The 21,753-nt window shown below is 46.7% G+C and overlaps 3 protein-coding genes across 5 annotated transcripts; 1 reads left to right on the top strand and 2 right to left on the bottom strand.

Annotated features, from left to right (window-relative positions):
- Nucleotides 1-515: 515 nt before the first annotated feature.
- RNF186 (ring finger protein 186) lies at nucleotides 516-1,774 on the bottom strand. The gene has a single exon (XM_071767097.1). The coding sequence runs from the start codon at nucleotides 1,741-1,743 to the stop codon at nucleotides 733-735; it is 1,011 nt and encodes a 336-aa protein (XP_071623198.1). The 5' UTR covers nucleotides 1,744-1,774; the 3' UTR covers nucleotides 516-732.
- Nucleotides 1,775-5,699: 3,925 nt separating this feature from the next.
- On the top strand, nucleotides 5,700-15,979 carry OTUD3 (OTU deubiquitinase 3). 3 transcript variants are annotated; one of them, XR_011730432.1, is made up of 9 exons: nucleotides 5,701-5,901; nucleotides 6,579-6,727; nucleotides 7,492-7,604; nucleotides 10,498-10,620; nucleotides 11,308-11,433; nucleotides 12,028-12,124; nucleotides 12,391-12,572; nucleotides 12,899-13,126; nucleotides 15,598-15,979. XR_011730432.1 is itself a non-coding variant. In XM_071767394.1 (8 exons), exons 1-8 carry the CDS (start codon nucleotides 5,732-5,734, stop codon nucleotides 13,073-13,075), a joined length of 1,137 nt encoding a protein of 378 aa, XP_071623495.1. In that variant the 5' UTR covers nucleotides 5,700-5,731; the 3' UTR covers nucleotides 13,076-15,979. The 3 variants fall into 3 exon arrangements, 2 of the variants coding, with proteins under 2 accessions (XP_071623495.1, XP_071623494.1); XM_071767394.1 differs by having other exon boundaries at nucleotides 5,700-5,901; nucleotides 12,899-15,979; XM_071767393.1 differs by lacking the exon at nucleotides 10,498-10,620 and having other exon boundaries at nucleotides 5,700-5,901; nucleotides 12,899-15,979.
- Nucleotides 15,980-19,631: 3,652 nt separating this feature from the next.
- Nucleotides 19,632-21,712, bottom strand: LOC139806997 (phospholipase A2 crotoxin basic chain-like). Its single transcript, XM_071767406.1, has 6 exons — nucleotides 21,614-21,712; nucleotides 21,109-21,165; nucleotides 20,822-20,957; nucleotides 20,274-20,380; nucleotides 20,022-20,139; nucleotides 19,632-19,790 (listed from the first exon to the last, which is right to left on the bottom strand). The coding sequence occupies exons 2-6, from the start codon at nucleotides 21,146-21,148 to the stop codon at nucleotides 19,772-19,774; spliced, it is 420 nt and encodes a 139-aa protein (XP_071623507.1). The 5' UTR covers nucleotides 21,149-21,165; nucleotides 21,614-21,712; the 3' UTR covers nucleotides 19,632-19,771.
- Nucleotides 21,713-21,753: the final 41 nt, after the last annotated feature.

Below are 21,753 nucleotides of genomic sequence, written 5' to 3' on the forward strand. Positions count from 1 at the left end.
TTGGAGGGCTTTTGAGAGCCTTGCCCTTTGCAAGCCCCAGACTCAGTATTCATAGAATCATCGAATCACAGAATGGTTTGAGTTGGGAGAGACCTTAAAGGTTCCATCCACCCTGCATGGGCACAAACACATTAGGAATGTTGATTTTTGCCTCTTCCTCTCCAATTTTATGTGTACTTAAAATTGCATGGACTGACATCCCCTTTTTCCAGTCCCTTTCCCACCCCTGGAGTGGGGCAGCTGTTTGGGCAGTGATAGGGATTAAAATGATAATCTAGCTTAAAACTACACTCTTCCCTTGACTGGGCACCCAGTCCCTGACTGAGCAGTCTAATTTCCCCACATTGTCACAAGAAAAGGTGTTTATGTATTAAAAGAGTAGGGAAACAAAACCACAGCTAGGGGGTTGTACAAGACACCATCTGTCAGGTCTTTCAGGTAGTGGTCTGCAGTGCCAATCAGGAGATGACACAAACAGTGACAAAAGTAAAGGAAGAAAGTCTGTGATTAAAAAATCATGTGAAAGACAATTTTTATTTCATAAATATCAACCTATAAATATTTGACTGTCTCCAGTAATGAAAGCGAACAACACTGTGCATTGCCATTGTGCCAACTTTGCCACCTCTTGAATTTATTACATGAATTATTGCTTTCAGTGTCCCAAAAACTGTCAAGCGCCAAACCTGCAGCCACCAGACCATCCCCTCTGGGCAGCTCATGTTCATCCTCTCAGGCAATAACAGCAATATGGGTCTCCTTGTTGCAGGAGGTGAGCGAGTCCCTAGTGCACCTCCAGTAGAATTTAGGAGTGCAGCAAAGCACCATAGACATCAACAACCCCAGAGTAAGCACCAGACAGATTACCCATTTTATCAGCCCTGAGAAGATGAAGGGGAGGATGAGGATGGTGAGGATCACCAGCAGCAGCAGGAGCAGCACGAGTCTCTGGACAGCCAGCCTGTTGTCTGCTGGAATGTTTTCGTCTCTGTATAAAGTGTCTTGGCTGGTCTGAGTCCAGCTTGTGTTGTCAAGCCCTAGAGCAGAAATGTGTACCTCGGGATTTGAGTCAGGGTTTTCCAAGTGCTCCATGATGCCGTCTTTATTTGGAAGTGTGCGGATGAGTCCTCCTGGCACAGAAGTGGCTTTTCTGCAGAGGGGACAGGTGATGATCCATGTGCTCTCTTCTCTCCTGAGGATAAGCTTGAGACAGACAGCACAGAAGGTGTGCTGGCAGTCCAGCAGCTTGGGCACTCGGTAGATGTTGTACTTGTTGAAGCAGACAGGGCAGTCCAGATCAGCAGAGATTGTGGTTGAACACTGCTGGTTCAGTTCACAGCTGCATACTTTGGGGGAGTTTGAGTTCATTAGAGTAATGAGAGGCTGTGGGTTTGGGCAGTCTGGAATAGCTGGGTTAAAGGCATCAGGGCTGTGTTGTTCTGTGCCTGAAGGACTCTCCATGTCTTTAATAGAGTCTTCAGTCAAGCCCAGCCTCTTCACATCCACAGAGTTTTCTGGCTGGGATCCTGCTCTGCTCATTTCTGCAGCCCCCTCCCCAGCAGCTGCAGGGCTGTGCTCCTCAGCCTGGGTTACTCCAGGAGCTGCTGGTTGATTGCCATTGTTGAGGTTCTCAGTGGATTTCTCCATGGAGATAAGCTTCCCTGCAGTTTGTCTTCCCTTCGCTGAACGATTTCCTGAGTTTCTGGCTCCTTTTATGTGTTGCTGTATTCCTGTTGTGTGCATGATTGATGAGTGACAGCTTTACACGTGGTGCTCTTCCAATATGATGTTTTTACAACATGGGGACCTGAGTTAATGGTTAACTTTGTGGCCAAGGCACAAGACATTTTACAGCAGCTGATAATATCACTGAGCAATTCCTGGCCGGAAACAGACCCCATGGCATTAGCAGACTGCAGCTTTGTGCACTGTGATAGCCAAACATTGCCATTATTACTAAATTAGGACTTTATTGAAAGCAATTTCATTGGTCTCTAAACAGTGGTTTGCTGGACAGTATCAGATTCAGAGGAATTCTCTAATATTAAAATTGGTGTACTGACTGCAGTGCTTGGATTCCAGCGAGTGGAAGTATCACCGGTTTTGAGTGCTCTGGGCAGAGCGTCTTCTCTTACTTGAGCAATACTCACTACTGACAGCACAAATGAGACTGAGATGATACAATTCTTTGAGGCAGTGCCTAGTTGTTCTTTCATAAAATTCTCAGGGTTGGACAGGACCTTTAAGCTCACCCAATTCCAACCCTCCCACCATCTCAGGTTGCTCAGAGCCCCGTCCAGCCTGGTCTTGGAAACTTCCAGGGCTGGATGGGGCTTCCACCTCTCTGAGCAACCTGTGCCAGTGTCACCACCCTCATGGGGAAGAACTTCTTCCTAACTCTCAATCTAAGTCTCCCCTCCTCTAGTTTGAATCCATTCCCCTTGGTCTTATCAGTCACTGCCTGACTAAAAAGTCCCTCGCCAGCTTTCTTTTAGGCTGAATTATTCACACTGAATGCCACATTATCACCAACTCCGTTATCCTAGGAGCATCCCTGTTGGTTGTAGGGCTTCAGGTGCAAACTGAATTGTGACTTAGGATCTCACAAAGTCCATGGGAACTTTGGATCTGGAAATGAAAGATCTAGAAATTAAAAGCAAGGTTAGTGTTTTGGTAGAACCGCTTTCTTTTTCTTGGTGTTCACAAGACAGCCTTGTGTGCTCAGGAATGCCCTTCTGGTAGGTGATTTTGTGACTCTTCAGCTCTCCTGGCTTATAAGTGCCTGAAAATGTCCCTCACTCTCTGATTTTTTTTATCATAGAATCACAGAATGGTTTTGGTTGGAAGGGACCTCAACGATCATCTAGTTCCAAGCATGGGAAAGTAAAAACAGATTGTTCCTCAGTGAAAATCTTGTGGCAGGAAGGAAGGTAGAAGGGGAAGGGTCACTAATGCCAGAAAGCTGGAGTAGAAGACACACAGGATCCAGTCTGTAGCCTCAAGTGCACCCAAATGCTCAAACAGTCTGTGTTACCACATACCCATCCCTCCCTCTGACTGAAAGAGATGGAACAACTGCAATTTGGGAGGGCAAGGAGTGCAGGAAGCCTCTAATCTCATGAACTCCTTGATGGGGGTGATGAGGAGAGAAGGGCTTGTTCTTTCCTGAGAAATGGAAGGTTTGTTGGAAGCAGACTTTGTAAGAGTGGCTGGGTGTTCCTGCTGTATTTCTGCTGTTGTGGCATGGAGTGGTGTTTGATAGACTTCTGGGTGACCCTGAGGTTTAAGAATCTGAAGATCTTTCCATTGCAGAAATGGGACCCATAGTTGGGGTGCAAGAATGTCTGGAATGGGTGGACTATAAACTTTCTTTGTGTCTAAAAATAGTAGCACTTTCTATTTGCATTTTACATACCTCTTTATTAGGAAGTTGATGCTGTTACAAAGAAAAGAGCTTGGAAAACAGAAGACAGTTCTAGTGCTAGTTCTACAGTGCCCTTGAAATTTCAAATTGAGTCAGTCAGTTCCCATGTCCAATTTGGAAAGATCCTAAAATTTAGATTCTTAATCACAAGAACAGCATGAAACAGGCTTGTGGAAGCTGGAGCAGACACCAGGAGGGACAACTACACTCCCAACTTAAGTATTTCCATACAAAACCAGGTGGGATGAATTTATGCCTCTGTGGTTGTTTGCTCATTTCTTTTGGGAAGGGGTGAGAATGAGTCCTGCATGCATTTCCACCACATGTGCTGGGAGCTGGGAGCTGGTGGGTGGTGTGGTTGGTTTGCTACAGGTGTAAATCAGCAAGCAGGACACCTCACTGGAGGCATCACGAGTGTGGAGGGGTGGACTTCACTGAATTGCTTGTGGCCCTTTGCTGCAATGTGGGCCTAATTATTGCTTCATTAATCATTGGCAGTCAGTTTATGGACTCCTCCTGTTTTCCTGCTTTTATTTTGCATAGCAAAGTGTGTTTCTGTGAAATGATGAAATGCTTCTGATGGAGTTGACAGGAAAAGGGTATGAAAGTGCAGTTCTGTCATTCCAGAGTAAAATCCTCGCTTGCCTGAGGCCTTTGAGCACAGTGATCATCAAAACATCCAAGAAGACACTGTTGATAGTCCCCTGAGCCTCTTCCTATGATCATGCTCTGTTTCAGATTAGTTTAACTCTGAAGTAAGAGGATCCTAAAAGCATATGTGACTTAAAAATTGCTTTTTTTACAACACATTGATGCAACAGGGAAATTCTTGGTGGTGGATAAAGCTCTTGCTTGTAAGCAGTTAGTTGGCAGTTAGTACCACCTCATCACTGGTGCCAATAACTGCTGATTTGCTCCAAAACACCTCGCAGTGTTCCTGGGTGGTGATTTTACCTCTCAGTGTCAATCCATGATGCGATTTCACAGCTCAGCTCTAATATCCCTGCCAAGGGAGTTGATTCTCTCATCTCAGTGACTGCTCCCAAAGTAGGAGGGGTTTCCTTCCTGTTCACCACCACGGCGGGATGCATCTTTGGCATGAAGGAATTAGGGAACAGCAATACCTCTGACAGTGCTGGGAGCAAAGCAGGGCAAGGGAAAACAGAGTCTGGGAAGAGATGAGCTACTCTGGGGAAGGGGGAGCAGCACTGGAGGGGGTGAGCGGTGGTGGCTTCATTAGCTGGGGAGAGTGGCAGAGGAATGGACACCAGGTTGAGGGGAGGGGATTCTCCCCCTCTGCTCTTGTGAGACCCCACCCGGAGTGCTGTGTGCAGTTCTGGAGCCCCCAGCATCAGAAGGACACAGAGCTCCTGAAAGGTGTCCAGAGGAGCCACTCAAATGCTCAAAGGGCTGAGCAGCTCCCTGGGAAGCCAGGCTGAGGTTTTGGGGTTGTTCAGCCTGGAGAAGAGGAGGCTCCCAGGTGAGCTCAGAGCAACCTTCCGATATCTGAAGGGACTACAAGAAAGCTGGGGGAGGGCTTTGGACACAGGTGGGTAGGGAGAGGACAAGGGAAATGGGTTAAAACTTGGAGAGGGGAGGTTTGGGTTAAACACTGGGGAGAAATTCTTTAATTTGAGGGTGCTGAGCCAACCCAGGCAGCCCAGAGAAGCTGTGGCTGCCCCATCCCTGGCAATGTTGAAGGTTGGATGGGGGCTGGAGCAACCTGGGCTGGTGGGAGGTGTCCCTCTACATGGAAGGGGGTGGAACTGGATGATCTTTAAGGACCCTTCCAACCCAAACCATTCTGTATCTCTATGAATTAATTTTGGCAGAGCCCGCTCTCTCCTGTGCCGGCGCTGCTGCCAGGCGCGTTCTGGTGGTGCCACCTCGCGGGTAGTCAGTCAGCTTTCTCCCCTCCGAATTTCTTCAGAGCTCTCATGTTGTGCTCAACAAGGGCAGAGCTGCTGAAGTGACCCCTGGGGGTTTATAATCGGAGAAGACGGCGGGGGCAGCGCCGGGCACGTTTGTTTGTTTGTTAAACGATTGATGACGCTGTTCTCCCCAGAGAGAGGGTCACCCTTCTGCCAGCTGCTCCTGACTGCACCCTCCTTCGCAGCTCCCTCTGCGTACCCCTGCCTCAGTTTCCCCCCGAGCTCCACCCCCTCCCATTTCTCCTTCTCCTCCTTCTCTTCCTCCTTCTCCTCCTCCTCCTCCCTGGAGGAGTTCTCCAAGGTGGCGCTCTGGCCGCAGCTGCGCTGCTCTCGCTGGTGGCCTGGTTGGCGCAGGCGCAGTGCCCGCCCGGCGGGGATGTCCCGCCAGCCGGCGGCCAAGGCCCGGGCTTGCACCGGAGCCAGGAAGGCCCGACGGCCCCGGCAGCCCCCCGCCCCACCGGCACCGGGTCCCGGCTCGGGCGGAGGAGGCCTCGTCAGGCAGCTCCGAGCTCTCGGCCTCAAGCTGCGGGAGGTGCCGGGCGATGGGTGAGCGCCGCGACGTCCCTGGGGTCGGTGCTTCCGGGGGCCTCCCGGCCCCGGGGCTGAGGGTTTTGTGCTTCCCCGGCTTTGGGGAGCCTGAGGGCTTTCCTCTCCAGATTGAGTAGGGCTAATGCTCTGAAGGGATGAGGGCTTCTCCGTTGTAGCCCACAGGAACCAGAGGAGTCTGCTCTGTGGCTGTGCAGGGCTCTGTCCCCTGGGACTGGTGGCTCCCTTGGTTTGTCAGTTCCTGGTTTGACGGCTCTGCTAGTCCTAGCTTTATCCCAGGGAGGATGAGCTCCACTGGCTTGCTTAGTGGAGCATAGAAAGGTCCATAAGTACTGGGTGATAGAGGTGTCTGTGCTGATATTGTGTAGTAGACTGTTGAGCTGTCTGTTGTTGTCTCAGTGTCAGTTAAAGACAGTTTCGCCCAGCACTCCTACTGCCCTTGAGTTACCCTGTTGGAGATGATGCCGTGTTCACTCAAAACCTTCTGTTCTTTCCAGCAGTTCTTTTAATTACAGCAGCCATCCAAAGCACAGGTGACAGGTGCTACTTTGCGTTCAGAAGACAACAGAAACAGTTCAGCTCTTTCCCTTTAACACCAGCTGCTTGGCTGTTGGTTTGATGGCATGTCTGTTCTCTGTGTTTTAGACACATTTAACTTGTGGTTTCTCTTTTGGTAGCAATTGTTTGTTTCGGGCCCTGGGTGACCAGCTGGAGGGGCACTCCAGGAACCACCTCAGGCATCGCCAGGAAACGGTGGATTACATGATAAAGCAGCGGGAGGATTTTGAGCCTTTTGTGGAGGATGATGTGCCCTTTGAGAAGCATGGTATGGGCTCCCTAGGACACTCATTGGAAGGGGTTGTTGTGTAATGTGTTTGCATCCCACCTGAGTCCTTTCTTCCTAAACAGTTCCTCCGCCCAGAACTATATTAGGGCTTCTCTCTGTTTTTTAGAAACAGCGACTTTACGTTTCTGTCTCTTTTGCTTCTGAAACCAAATGAGCTATTAAGCTTGTAATAAGTTTTGGGAATTGTTTAAATTTAGGACAAACTTGGAGAAGGAAAGAGAGGCAAAAAAAGAGGCAAAGAATAAGAAAAGTGGTGTTTTCAAAAGAAACTAAAAGTGGTCTACGTGCTTGTGAATATTGGTGGGTGGAGGCTTGCTCATATCTTTGAGTTTCTTTTTTTCCTTGACACTTAATATTGCATGCTGGTAACCCAGAAGATCCAAAGCAGTGACTGATACAGCCTTTGCTCTGACAGCTTGGAGGATGTGATGAGTACCATGTAGGTGATGCATGAAGGTGGTTTGTACATAGCATTCTTCCTCTCAAGCTAACACAGACCTGATGGCCTTGTGTAATCTGAGGCTGCACTGTGTTTTCTAGAGGTTTCTGTGTTTGAAGTGCATTAACTTCTGTCACTGCCAAATTCCTGCCTCAGCAGTCACTGTTTCACAGATTTTCCAGAATTTCTTGGCCTTGTGTTGAAATTTTGTTACTTGCTACCCCTCTAGTACTTTTGTAAATGTCAGAAATGAGGTTTCCAACTCTTCTGAATGTTTGTTGTTGGGTTTTTTTTTTCCCTTTAGTTGCCAACTTGTCCAAGCCTGGTACCTTTGCTGGCAATGATGCTATTGTGGCCTTTGCAAGGAACAATCAAATAAATGTGGTTATTCATCAGCTGAATGCTCCTCTCTGGCAGGTGAGAAAAAAAACCTCTCTCCTTTGGCCTAATTTTCAGCTCATGAGTACAAGTAGCGTTGAAACTTCCTGATCTATTCCAAGAGACCATGTGGTAGCTGGGCATGGTGTGGAGCTGTGTTTTCATTTCAGTCTTGAAGGAAAACAGTTTTCAACCAGGAAGAAAGGGAATGAAAACAAGTGCCTGAAAGATAAGGATGGTTTTGTTTTTAAGCCATTAGCTTAAAATCAGCTCATTTCTGAACATTACCCTACGTATGAGGTGACTTTTCTGACAGGAATTTGAGCCAGGCTTAAGGAAAGCTGTATGACGAAGTTCAGGAATGAGGAGCTGAAGGTGTAGCAAGGCAGCCCCTGCAGTGTGTTGGGATGAAGGTCCACCAGTTCTGCACAGAATTTGGAAATGAGAAGGTTTCTGGCAGTTGGAGAAATGAGGTTCTGGACTGGGAGAAGAGGGAAAAAGTTTTAAAGCCACAAGGTGGTGTTTATTCGGGTTCTGGGCAGGCCTGTGGGTATGGTTTCCTCTGGCAGCAGGGCACTGGAGCAAGTAATCCATCAGGTCTCTCCTGCTCTCTTTTTTTGTTGTTTTTCTGTGGCAAGTCCACACTGGAATGTGTCCACTACCTGCTCATTGAGCATCTGTGAAGTTGTATTCAAGTCCAGGTTGTTTCTGGACCAAGTTTATAGGCAGAAGCAATGAACTATATAAATTAAACAGGGTAATAAATGTAAAAGACCAGATGAAAGCTGTCAGTGGAGTCTTAAATACATTTGAAACAGTGCCTAGTGGATTTCTGAATCCAGGCAAGTTTGAACTCTGATTTACATGGCAGCCACGGGCAGTAAGACAGGTAACCTACATATTTGAAAAAGAAAAGTGTTTGTGACAATGACACCCATGAGTGGGAACACTCAGCTGCCTGACCTGCAGGAGTGCAGGAGAGTTCCTGAGGGTGCTGAGGTTTTCCAACTGGTTTGAACCAGATCCTCACCTCAGCATGGTTAACACTGACCAATGCTTTGTATATACCCTCAAAAACCTCTTTTTTTTCCCTGTTCTTGACCTTTCCAGCACAGAGGCTGTGATGGTAGTTTCATTGTTGGGTGTAGCCTCATCAGTGAAAGGTTGGCTTAGGCTCTTGAGAATGATGTAAGTAGAGCTGTTAACAGCTGTAACCTAAGGAGTCTCTGACCCACATCAGGGCATCAAATGTCAAGGTTTGCAACATGGTGACAATGTTAACAATTTTCTAGACCTCACTAACCCAGGACATCCTTTTAACTTAATTTTTTATACATCTACATACTTGCCCTCCCTCATCTCAGCTTTGGAGCCCCAGGATAATTTCAACTAGGTTCCAAAGAGAGTATTTCCAGAGAGGCAGAGCAGCAAGATGCTTAAAGCAGATGGTGTGAATAGCTCCTTGGGTTCAGATGCTGAGTTATCCTTTCATTTTAAGAGAACCCCTTTGGAGGTGGGCATCTCTGCATGGACTTTTTAGGCCTTTAAACACCCTTTACTTTTTAAAAACTTTTTTTACCTTTCTTAGAGCTTCAAGCTAGCTTGGATGTATAGGTTACTTTATTGGGGTTTTTTTTAATAACAAAAGTTATTCCCTTTCTTCAGTGTTTTTGCCTTTTTTATCTGCAGCTATCTTTTAGCTACACTTCCAGGGTATTGTGGGAAGAGCATGTAGAAAGAGGTTTCACTGCTTAGAGCTAATTGTCAGAATAATATTTTGAGAGCTTTGGGATTTTGTTAGGTATCTATTTAGGCTCCAGCAGAGGAGAACTGTTTAAAATAAGCCTTACTGAGATCCAACATGCATCCAACTAAGTTGAAAAATTTAGTAGAATAGAAGGCAGGAATGAAGTATAACCAAGTGCTGAGTTGGGACTCTAAAACTGAACAAGTGTGAAGCAGATGAATGGAAAACATCTGTTGTGAAACCTGAAGTCATTAACTCAGCTCAAACAGCAGACGTGGCTGAAAGGTGACTTGGTGTCAGTTCTGTAACTTGGGTTAAGCTGATTCAAAGACGTAAAAGGGTTGGGAAATTCTGAAGCCCTCAAGCAAGCATTTCTTGTCATTTGCTTACTGATGTCGTCTCTGGGAGAGCTGTCAGATCTTTGAACTCTGGCTTGACAGGTAAGCAGAGGAGATCTGCAAATGCAGTGTGATTTTCTGCATTCCTTGCAAGAGCTGGAGTGCAGTGCAGCTTTTAGCTAGTGGCTTGAGGCACTGATGGTAGGGGTAGCAATTATTCATGCATCAGCACAGGCAATACTTAGAGCAGGAATTTTGTATGGAAGCTGCTGCACTTAGTGCTGACAAAGCACAGGAACATTTGGTTATTAACAGAGAGTTAATATGTTTTCATGGTTTGGCTTTATTTCTGTTAGTCTTTTTCTTAAAAACAAAACACAGCCACTCTGCATGCAAATTGTCCCAGCTGCAGAACAAAGCTTTGGGTGGCTGTTTCCACTGTGGTCACAACTTGAATGGGTTCTTTTTGCCTTATATTTGAGGTGAAAAAGGTGTCATACCCTGAATGGAAGAAGTCACTGCAACTGGGTCTGTGAGAGTTATCAGAGTATTAACAGCTGATGTGGAAAGTGTGGAAAATAGTTTTGAGCTTCCCAGTGAAATATTTTCCCATTGTGTTTTGTTTGTTGTGATGTAACTGGCCCAACATTGTGTTCTGATTTCCAAACATCCTTGAGACAGAAGCTCTGTTGTCACTCTAGGCACACCTGGGTTATTAGGTTGATGTAGCTGTCTACTTTGTTTCCCCTCACAGTGTCTAGCATTGCTTCAAAAAAATAATACTTGGAAAAATATGGTGCTGAATTTGATTCTAAACGATCATTGGGGGTTCATTTGTTTCATTTAGATTCAAGGCACAGACAAAAACAAGGTGAGGGAACTGCACATTGCCTATCGCTACGGAGAGCACTATGACAGTGTGAGGAGAATCAATGATGATTCTGAAGCTCCAGCCTATCTTCAGATGGAGGTTGGTTATGAAAAGATGGTCTGAGTCAGCTGTGGGTGATAAAATTCATGAATGTTACTGGTTGATTTCCTTTTGTCATTTGCATTGAGAAAAGAATTTGGTTCCTGTGTCATACCGGGGATAGAAAAGCCCCTAAGGTCACTGTAACTAGGGCTGCCTCCTCCCTTGAGATGGGCTGTGAAGTGTTTAAATCACAGGACTGGAAATCAGTCCCAAGTGGGATGTGTGATGGGGGCTGTAGGTGTCTTGAAGCACCCTCAACTCAATGCAAAAAAGGAAAAAGGGGAGGGAAATGGAAGTGCAACAGCTGGATACATCAGTCCTCTTCATATCTTTTTTTTCTGTGCTAAGGAGTAAAACTGTGCCTTGAGGTTTTCTGCACGCAACTGCGTAATGGGTGGCATTGAGAACAAATTAATACCTCACTTCAAAAACCAGTGATTGCTTATTGTTGTGCATGGTCTTCCATGATGTGAGAGCTTGCTCAGAAATGTATGAATCATGGAAAACAGTGTCATTGATGATGGAAGTTCCACAACTTGCAAGATGCTTTGACACAGGGTATTTCTGAGAAAACTGTACCATAATAGTTAAATTTTTAGCAATGTCAGATTGTTTTTTATAGTAGATGATGATTAAATTGTTGCATGTCCTTCTGTGATGTGCTGGGCTTTGCTCTTCTTTCAGAGGTTTTGCAAAAATGATTCCAATAAGGAGGAGGAAGTGAAGCCACAGAAGGGTGAATTTGAAGATAAGAATGAAGTTGAAATGGAAGATGCTATACAAAAAGTCTGTAATGCAACTGGATGTACAGTAAGTATAGAGTAGCCTTTTTGTGCTTAGTGTTCAGATCTTGAAAGTAGCCCTGGGAAAAAATCTAAAAAATACTTATCTTGGGTAATTTCAGTACAGGATGCACAAATCAGGATGTTTTTCATCCAAGACTCAACCCTTAAATGCAGATTAAATATGTATTCTGTGTGGACAACTAGTGATTTTGGAAGGTTTGCCTTGCAGTCTCTCAGGAAATTTACTTTGAAGCAAATTCTGTAAAATTGGAAGCTCCTTGAGGATATCTGTAATGGAACATCACCAGTGACCTGATACTTTGCAGATCTTAGCTGCTGTCCATGCCTGTGTGTTTCCTGCATCTGCTTCTTGCACTGGACAGATGTATAGAACAGGAGTCAGGAGTGTAACAGCTATGCTGAAAGAGAGTATTCCTTTTTCCTGGTATCTTCAGGAATTTCAGATTTTCTCCCTCAGCTTTTTCAGACATGGAATCCAGGCTAATTGAAAGGTCATAAAAGCAGGCAGCAACCCCTTCTTGGCAGTGCAGGTGGTTGTTAAATGAATGTACATCAGTGATTTGAACTCTCTTCAGTGTTATCTTTCTCTTGTGGACAGGACATTGATTTAATAAGCAGGATCTTGGAAGTGGAAGACTACAACATAGAATCTGCAATATTTGCCATCTTTCAAGTGAAGGAAATTGAAAGAATTGGTAAGTATGTGGAGTGTGTCACCTGGTGCTTCAGAAGAGTCAGTCTGATGTCAGTGTTCTCTCTAGACAGTAGTTCAAGAGGGACAGGAGCAGTTGAAGCTTGCTTTTGGTTGTGCTGCCTCAGGAAGGTTGTTAGTCAGGGCACTCTCCAAAAGAAAAAAAACCAAAACCTACACCACTTTTCTATAGTCTGGAAAAAGGAAAGGGCTGACAGTGAGACAGCTTCTGGGTGGAGTGTATCTAAGAAAAACCTTTGCTGTTGGTAGGTGCTGAGGAGCAGTGTGATCCCCAGAGCCAAGATCAGAATCCGTGTAGTGGAACCCTGTGGGAAGCAAATGGAACTGGTTCAAGGATCTTTGGAAATGAGCATTTGCATCAAGATGAAGTGGAAAACAGCAAAGGACAGGCTAGGGCTGCTGAAGAGAACCGAGCTGGCAGAAACCCAAAGGTAGGTGGAGGGTGGTTTACACATCCTTTAACGATGAGGGGAATGCTTAGGATTGCTTTATCAGCAGCTATCTTTTCCTTTGAATTAAAAAGAGCTGCTGCATATCAGATGTTGTTGCTGCTTCAGCTGTGACTTCTCTAATGCAAAGCTCACTGATTAGTGACATGTACCACTCTTCCCCAAATAACACAAAATAAAGTACAGATAAGTCGTTTGTAACAACAAACTGCTTTGATATCTCCTTGTCTCCTTTCCAGTGTTTTTTTTTTCCCCCAACTGAGATGAAAACGTGTGTTTTCAACTCTTTTTTCGTCCTTCCCTTTCAGGTGTCAAAAAAACAGAAGAAGGAACAGCAGCGGTTAGAAAAGAAGAAGCGGCAGGAAGAAAGGCACCGACAAAGGGTCCTGGGCACCCAGAGTGACTGCACAGACAACAGCAGTAGAGACACGGACTCAAACAACCAGGTCACCTTGGTGAAGGCCATGGCAGCTCTAAACATATGACTGAATGTGTTCTGAGTGCCCTGGTGAGAAAAGCAAATAAAACTGACAAAGGTAAAATTCCCCTGAAGCAAATTTCCAAGCACCCACTGTTGTCCTACAACCTCTTTCTGTGGAGATCTCTAAGCAGAGGTGAATTTTCTGTTTCTTTGGTTTTGTGGTGAACAGTTATTCAATAATTCTGCATCAGCCTGTGTGTGAGAAGAGTTGCTTGAACTTAATGAACAGTAGAGACCTGGTTTTATAAATTTTGGAGTGAGATGAAGGTGAGAACTTTTTCTTCACACAGCAGCATCAAATTTGTTTTGAGATCTCTTGTGGTTAGATTATGGTTTTTTCATAACAACTTTTTACTTGGTTATGCTTGGAAGAGCTAATTTTACCTTGCTGTGAGGGAAAGCTTAACCATTCTCAACTCAGGAACTTTTTTTTTTTCTTCTTCTATTTAAATTGAAATAAGTAAGGGAACAGAATCCCAGAATCCTATCCAAAGCAAGGTGTTGGCAAACACTGTATTAAACACAAGATTCTTCTTTTTGCCTCATGCAAGGATGCAGTGCTGAGTTTTGATCTTTCTAAAACTGCTGTGTTGTTGTTGCACTGGGCTGTTTCAGGAGTGGGTTTGTACATGAAGGGAGAATGGGATTGCTTCATGCTTGCTTCTTCCTCACTTTGAGATTGGCTTGTTTGCCAACTGCTGAGACATTTTGAGGAAAAAAATTCAATACCAGTGGACTACTGAGGCTGCAGAGATTATTCATCCAATCTGGTGAAGTCTAATGAGGTGGTAAAATACAATGTGAGCAAGTGTGAGCCTTCTGTTGAGCATTGTTACTTGCACATCTGAAATTTCATCTCCTTTGCTGTACTCTGGAGCTTTTGGGCTAATCCAGAGCTTTAGGCCAAGTCAGGAACTTGATAGTCTTTAGTCCACAAATGAAATTAGTATATCCAAAGGATTGAGAGTCCTGGGAACAAGCTTCCAAGTAGCAGTGATCACTGGGAACTCTGCCTACTTCACTCTTCATAAATCAAACTTTTTCCACAGTAGGATATTTTTTTCATTTAAAATTCCTCTTTGGTAAGGTCAGTGAATACTGTAGAATGTACAGCTTGGATCATGTGATCCCTTTTGCTATAGGACTGGGGACTTGGACTGAAGTGTTATGAGTGTAGTACTTGGCCTCCAATTTATGGCTTGCTGTGTTTTAGCTTCACTCAGGTTTTTGGACTTCTGTCAAGCACTAAGCATGAAGAAAGCACATGTGCACTTGCACACACAATAGATAACAGGAGACACCTCATCAGCCAGGGCAGAGGCAAAATAGATGGTTTTTGATAGTAAGGAACATTGCTTTTGAAAATATTCCATGCTGCCTTTCCATGTTTTCTAGATTTGCATGGAAATATAAATGCCTTTTTTGAATGAACTGCCAAGATCAGAGCTAGTACTTCTCCATATGTTCCAGTACTGCTTATCAAGATTGTTTGAAGAATAAAAGAAAGGAGTTCTACTCTTAAGTACTGGGGGTGTAGAACAGGCTTAGGGTTGGTAAAGAAGTTCCTTTTGTTCCTGTAATGAGCTTGGCAGAGATAAAGTCACACAAAGCAGCTCTTGGGCTTTATGGTGGGACACAGTGTCTGGTGAGTAAAGCAGTGTGTGAAGTGCTGCTCCAAATGCCAGTGGTAGGTGTGAGTAACTCTTGTGGAGGGAAGTCTGAGTAGTATTTCTTAAGTAAGAGGATTATTAGGCTCCAAGCCTGGAGAACTGTGGAGGGAGTTGTCCCATAGATGTCTTAAACAGCAGAGAGGGGCTGTCCTTCAGCTTGTGGCCTCAGATATCCTTAACCAAATATGTGGCTGAAAAAGCTTTAATTTCCAAGTGTTATATGATTAAACCAATGTCTTAATGTACTGGGCTCCTAAGTCTTGTTAGACTAGTCAAGTTATCTTTATTTTTTGCAAGGGTAGCTTTGTACCTGCACAACGATTTGTATCCAAAGATGTTAAAAATTTCATTCTGTCTTTTGTAGTTTGTTCCTGTAGCTGTTGAAATTCCCACCTAACTTTTCAATGTGTGTTTTATTTTAGGGAACCCTTATGCAGCATTCCTCAGGGAACTTTCTTTTCTGCAGAGAATTTGCTTCCTAAAACAGGTCGTGGATTTTCTTTGCCAGGAGGAAAGGGAGGCAAGGAATAAGCAAAGAGGTCATGATTCATAGCTCATGTTTACTCTTCGGTGGAGTTAAGCTTGCTTTGTAATATGCTGTCATAGGACAATAAGTCCTATGTGTTCCCTTAGGGTTTGGGGAGGATTAATGTTTATTGCTATCTTACATCTTGGAGGTTTACAGCAGGGAGTGGGTCAGGAGTGCACTCTGACTGCTGCTGGACTGTTTGGGTTGCTGTTGACCTCCTGAAGGTGTGTACAATGGTAGAACTATGTGGAAAGCTGCTTTTCCTGCATCCTATCTACCACTGTCGTCTTTCCCAGGCTTACTTTTTTCCAAATCCTGTCCCTGCAGGTAAGAAGTTCAGCTGAACTGGAAGTTTTTTAGAATTTGGTCAGGTTCTGACTGATACCCTGGAGCTTACTGGCCTGACAAAGTGTTTTTTTCTGCTTCTGCTGCTCAGTTTCTGGTGTGCCCCATTCCTTCCCAGGGGGCTGCCTTTAGGTTTATTTCACACCTTCTCCTCAACTGCAGAGTCTGAACAGCAGCAGAAATTGCCTCATCCCTGGCAGCCACATCTGCAGTGCTCATGGATCCCTTTTCTGTTGGAATCTGTTGAAACTACACCAGAGTTTTCATCTTTTCCCCCTGTGGACTCTCAGCAGAGCACTTGCTCCTCTTACCAAACCAAACCTCTGGTTTTTGGATGCTGAGGGCAATAAAATTTGCAAAGATGCACCAGCTGAATTGTGCAAGTGTATTTGTGGGGGGGGGGTTAGAAGGCAAAACTTTTTGATTAATTTAACATCTGCACAACCTGAACCCTTCCTGGGAATGTGAGGCAAATGTCCACCTGCCAGCTCTTACGAGCTGTGGAAAATTGGCTGAAAGGAGGGGAAATTGGGTCATTCCAGTGCTGTATAAAAGAGGGGTGGTTTATGCTTGTGGGGAGCTGTGTTATCGTTCCTGTTGCTGCTTGGAGCAGAACCTGTTTGCAGGCACAGACCTTGGGATGCAGCACTGGCTTCACCAGCTCCATCCCAGCACTCCTCTCATCCCAAGGCCCTCCCGTGGCACAGAAAATGAGTAAAAGGAGAAAGCAGTTATAAAGATACATTTACAGTAGGAAGTGTGAGGAAGGGGAAGGAATGTTGCTCATGAAGGACACAGAGCTTCTGGAACATGTACAGAGGAGAGCCACTCAAATGGTCATAGGGCTGAGCACCTCCCTGTGAAGCCAGGCTGAGGGGTTGGGATTGTTCAGCCTGGAGAAGAGGAGGCTCCCAGGTGAGCACAGAGCAACCTTCCAATATCTGAAGGGGCTACAAGAAAGCTGGGGCTTTGATATGGGGGTATAGGGAGAGGACAAGGGGAAATGGATTAAAACTTGAAGAAGGAAGATAGAGGTTGGGTATTAGGAAGAAATTCTTTGATTTGAAGGTGGTGAGAATTTGGGTGGAACAGGTTTCCCAGAGAAGCTGTGGCTGCCCTACCCCTGGCAGTGTTGAAGGTTGGATGGGGCTTGGAGCAATCTGGGCTACTGGAAGGTGTCCCTGCCCATGGAGGAGGCTTGGAACTGAATGATCTTTAAGGATCCTTCCAACCCAAACCATTCTGTAATTCATGGTCAAATGCTTAATGGAATTGGGCAGGAGCCCTTAATGCTGAAGTAGAGAAGATACCTTTGAACTGCCTTCATTTTAGGACACCGACCCTGAAGGCATGAAGAACACATTTTCTGGAGATGGCATTAACATGGGAGGTGTCTCCATGGAGGCTCATGAGGCCATGGAGCTGGTGAGGGTGTCTGCAGTGAGGGATGAGATCCTTAGGAGATCTGATGCAGGCAAGGCACAAGATAAAGCCACTGGCTGCACCTTTTATGGCCACTGAGTGCGTACTTGGTGGGGCCCCTCCTTTGGAGAACCTGAAGTGGGCAAATATTGACAATCCTCACCATGTTGCTGTGTGCACAAGCCTCTCAGCACTGCTATAGGCCCCAGCTGAGGGGTGCCCTTTGCAGGGGAGGTTTGGGTGGGCTGGGATGAGCGGGGTTGAGTTCATCGCTCTGGGTGTCTTGGCATCCCAAAACTTTCTGGAACAAAACAGAACTTGAGGGAGAACAGGAACCGTTTTCATCTTAGATGACTGTTAGATTTTTGAGCAGGTGGTACTCATGGACCTCTGCATGAAGCATCTGGTCCAATTTATGAAAAAGCAAGATAAGGCAAGGATCAAGATAAGGAAAAAAAAAATAAAAGTGGTGTATAATGGAAGGGTGAAAAAAGAGGATGGTTATGTCTTTTTCTTGGAGAGAATCTCTAATTAAACAGGTGATGCTGAGCAGGCATCCCAGCAGTTTTCTTCTGGCAGAGATTGCAGGTGCCATATGGTGCTTTGCAGGCAGAACCCCACTGTGACCAAAGAACCAGGGGGAGGAAATCCCCTGTTCTTGAGAGGGAAACTGAGGCAGGGAACAAGGATGTGACTTTTGTGGAAACAGGAGAGACTCTGAGAAAAGGGAACTCATATTAGACCAGAGCAAAATCTGTTCCCCTTTCTGCTATTTGCCTCATCAGCCCTCTGGGCTAATTTAAATAGACCTCTGGGATGGCATCAAGTTAATTAGCTAAACTAGGGCTTGCCACTATTCCAGATTTCCTCAGCCTGCAGCCAGTTTTTATCACTAGTGGGGAATAATCAAATTGGCTGAGCTGCCGGGTGGTGCACCCTCCACTCCAACTCCCCCCCCTGCAGCAGGTTTGCAGTAGTCTTTATCTCCAAATGTGAAATAGCACTCACATGGCATAAATACACACACACACACCCGTGAGAGTGAGGCTTTTGCTTCTCTTCCACCATATGCAAAACACAATTTTGCAGCCCAATTTATTGCAGGGCACTGAGGAGCTGCAGTATCTAAACCAACAGCTGGGTACTCAGAGCTCTGTGTGAACAGAGCTGTACAGCCAGGAGAATACCTAGGGAGTTAAAATTCATCCAAAATTTAAACGGGAGGGTGCATTTCAGCTCATCTTGGCCTGCAATCTGTCTCTGTGATCACCTTTTTCCCATCTCGACCAGGATTTGATCCTTGATTTGTGCCTTGCAATCAGCAACTGCTGGGCAAAGGGCTGCCTGCTTCTTCCTCCTGTCCCCCAGGACTCAATACTGATAGATGAGGAGGATGGTTGAGCTTGGTCCCTGGCTTATAGCTGGAGGGAAGTATTTCTGATTTAAGGCGTATTTCCTGCTGCCGTTGACTTCACTTCGGGTGGGAATTACAGCTGCTGATGCCCGGAGGTATCACGCCCCGGGGAAATAGCATTTTGTTGCTGTTTCTGTGGTTAAAATTTCATTGCTGAGCCTCAGGGGGGTTGCACCACTGAGACCTCCCTGGGAGTTAACCCTTTTGGGCACAAAACCTGCTCCATGGGGATGCCCAGGGATGGGGGGAACCAGGCACAGCCTGAGCTGCTTTTTCCGAGGGGATGCACTCGGGGTTGTTACAGAATGGGCCAAAAACATTCTTTTCCGGTGAGAAATCTGTTTTGCTCTGTGTTGAGGGTGAGGGAAGAGCAAACTCCCGGCCACCCTGTCGTTACGGCAAAGGCTGCCAGCGCCCGGCCCTCCCGCAGCCCCTTTGCGCCGCCTTTGATTGCTCTGTCTCAGGAGCAGCTGCAAATTTTCAGAGCCGGAAGGCTTGGGGGCTTAGCAGCTCAGGGGTGCAGGGGCATCACTTCTCAGGTGCAGTGGACTGACTCCTACCTCTCCTGCAAAAAGGGGATGGTACTGGTGGGCAGTGCAGACAGCAGGAGCATTCTGGATCACCTCCCTGACCAGTTGCTCCACACTCTGGTTATTTGTGCCTTAAGCTGCTGATGAAGTAGCCTGAAATTTTAGAATCTGCAAAGGGGCTTTTTAAATTTTTTTTTCCCATTCCAGCAATGTGTATCTCTCCGTGTTGTCGCAGCTGGTGAAACCACGGACAAACAAGGCAATGTGGCCTCTGAAATCATTTGGAAATGTTGCCACAGGACACAAGAGGTCCTCATTTTCTGTGCTACCTCACTAACTTGCAGGCTTTGGAGGTGAAGTCTGAAAAGGTCTCTCGAGTCTGCTGCTCACATCTGGTTGGTCTGGGGGTTTTTTTTGTTTGTTTTTTTCCTCTGGGTATTTCAACGGGAAGCCTCACTAAGAAGTTAGGTTCTCCTCACTGGCTGCAAGGGGTGTCTGCTGGGCTCAGCTGAGTCACGTCACACGGAGGATGGATGGCTTATGCTCACTGGTTTTATTTTGGAACAACAGAAGAGAATCTGCAGCAAAGCAGAAACGGAGGGAGATGAAAGGCTGCGCGGGGGGCTTGAGCCAAGGGGAAATGGGTGTCCGTGGAGGAGCTTGTGCTGGTTTTCATCTCGTCCTTTGCAACGACAAGGTGCAGTTGTCCACCCCTCCCTTGTTTTTCTGCGCTGAACCATCTCATCTGCACTGCTCTCCCTCCTCCGATCCAGTGTATAATGACTCAGCTTCATGGGCGGTTTGTTGTCCTCATGTCAAAGCCAAAAAAACCAAACCCAATCAAAACCAAAGCCCCAAGGAGGAAGGAGACTCACCAGGGTTGGGAAACACTCCCCGCACCTCGCCGTCCCTTTTGTGCTTATCAGCATGGAGGTGGTTTCGCAAGAAACCTTTTTGCTTCAATGCATGCTTTGATATACTTTTTTTTTATTTACTTATTTGGTTTTTTTGTTTTTTTTTTTTTTTTTTGGCTTCAGCACCTCACGACTCGTCCCTGGCACTTGCTGGGGGGGCGGAGCAGCCCCCGGCCCCTCGCCCGGCAGAGCTGAGCTCTCTGCTCACATCTGCAGGCACCGCGCTGGCACCAGGTCCCAGACCCTGCAGAGAGAAATCGCTTCTTGAGACCTCCTGTTTGGAAAGATCCCTGAGGTTCTGCCCTAGGAAAGGGGCATCATGAAGGAGGGAGATGATCTGGGAAATGGGTATCCCAGACCACGGCTGTGGGGACTCACTGCAAGTGGGGATTCTTGCCCTGGGTGCTGAGAGGGGCTGTGTGGGTCCCGGGCGGCAACGCCGTGCAGCCAGCTTGGCGTAGCAGCAGGCACGGAGCCGGCAGCACCTGCGGGGAGAAGGACAGGCTGGCCTCATCCTAAACAGGGCACCAGCTGCCTCAGACGTATTTGAAATAGCCTCTGTGATCTGGGTGGGAAGAGCCACCAGCATCTGCATCCTCTTCTTCCTCGAAATCATCCAGGACCTGCTTCCTTCCAGCCTATTCCCACACCAAGCCTCTTTTCTGATGCTCCGGGCAACCTCTCCAAGAGCCCTTGCCCACCCATGCCACCCCTTTGGCTTCAGGACATTGTTACTGACCCAGTCCCACTGACACCAGGGCTGGACTTGGGCGTGAATGCCACCTCTCGTCCTAAGTCCTGCTTTTTGCTGCCCATTGCCTGGCCTGCAATTTGCAAAACTGCAAAGGATGCTGCTAGGCTACCCTGGGACCAGCATTAGCCCTCCTGGGGCCACCACTAGCCCTCCTAGGCAGCATTGCCTGTACCGGTCCATTGAAGCCTTGGTTATGCCGCTGCTGCCCCATCCCGAGTAGCAGCCTTGGGCGGTCAGATTTCCTACAGTGCTTCCCTCCAGTCCTGGTGGGTATGTGCGCGAGGGCTTCCCATGAGCCATGACCCCACCTAGAGTGACCAGAAAATGTGTTTTTTGCAAGTTATCTACAGAAATGAGGCCCAGGGGAAGGAGAGGAAGGCTTTGCTGGGAGTCTCCCCAGGAGGGTTGGGAATGCTCTCCAGATTGGTGCAAGTATCCCTGAGGAACAGCTGCACTTACTGCAAGTAAGCAGCACTGCCAGTATCAGTAGGACCATCATCTTCCTCTCACCTGGCCCTGGGAGGAGCAGCAGAGGACAGACTCAGCCAGGCAGCATGGCCAGTTGACAGCTGCTGCCATGTAAGCCTTGTCCTTCTGAAATCATGTGAGATAGGCCCAAAATGTGGAGGGAGAAAGCCAGCCATGCACTCTTGCCTCTGTGTCACTGCCTCTTGGCTGAAAGCAAGTGCTTTCTCAAGCTGTCCCGCCACCCAAGCATCTCCTACCTCCCATCCCACCACTTCTGCCACCTGAGGCATTACTTTGCAGCAGCAGAGCAGCAATCCCCCCTCAGCTACAACCTACCAGCCGAGTTTTTATCTGAAAGCAATGGACACTTCAGAGAAAACAGAAGGAAGCAGCATTCCTGCTGCCTCCTCCTGACACACCCCCTGCATTTTTAGTCCCTCAGCAGCAATTCAGCCATCCCATCCAGCAGTGGGGTGAAAAGGTGGGAGCCGCTCACCGATTCCTCGCTGCCAGCCCCTCCTTCTGGGGAGAGCTCTGCCCTCTGTGTCCAGCCCGTGAGCTCCAAACTGGAAGCACTGAAATGACTTGTCTGTCCCAAAAATGTTTTTATGCCTACGCCCCTTTCCTTGCTGGCCA

Source organism: Heliangelus exortis, chromosome 23, assembly GCF_036169615.1.
Source record: "Heliangelus exortis chromosome 23, bHelExo1.hap1, whole genome shotgun sequence".
NCBI lineage: Eukaryota > Metazoa > Chordata > Aves > Apodiformes > Trochilidae > Heliangelus > Heliangelus exortis.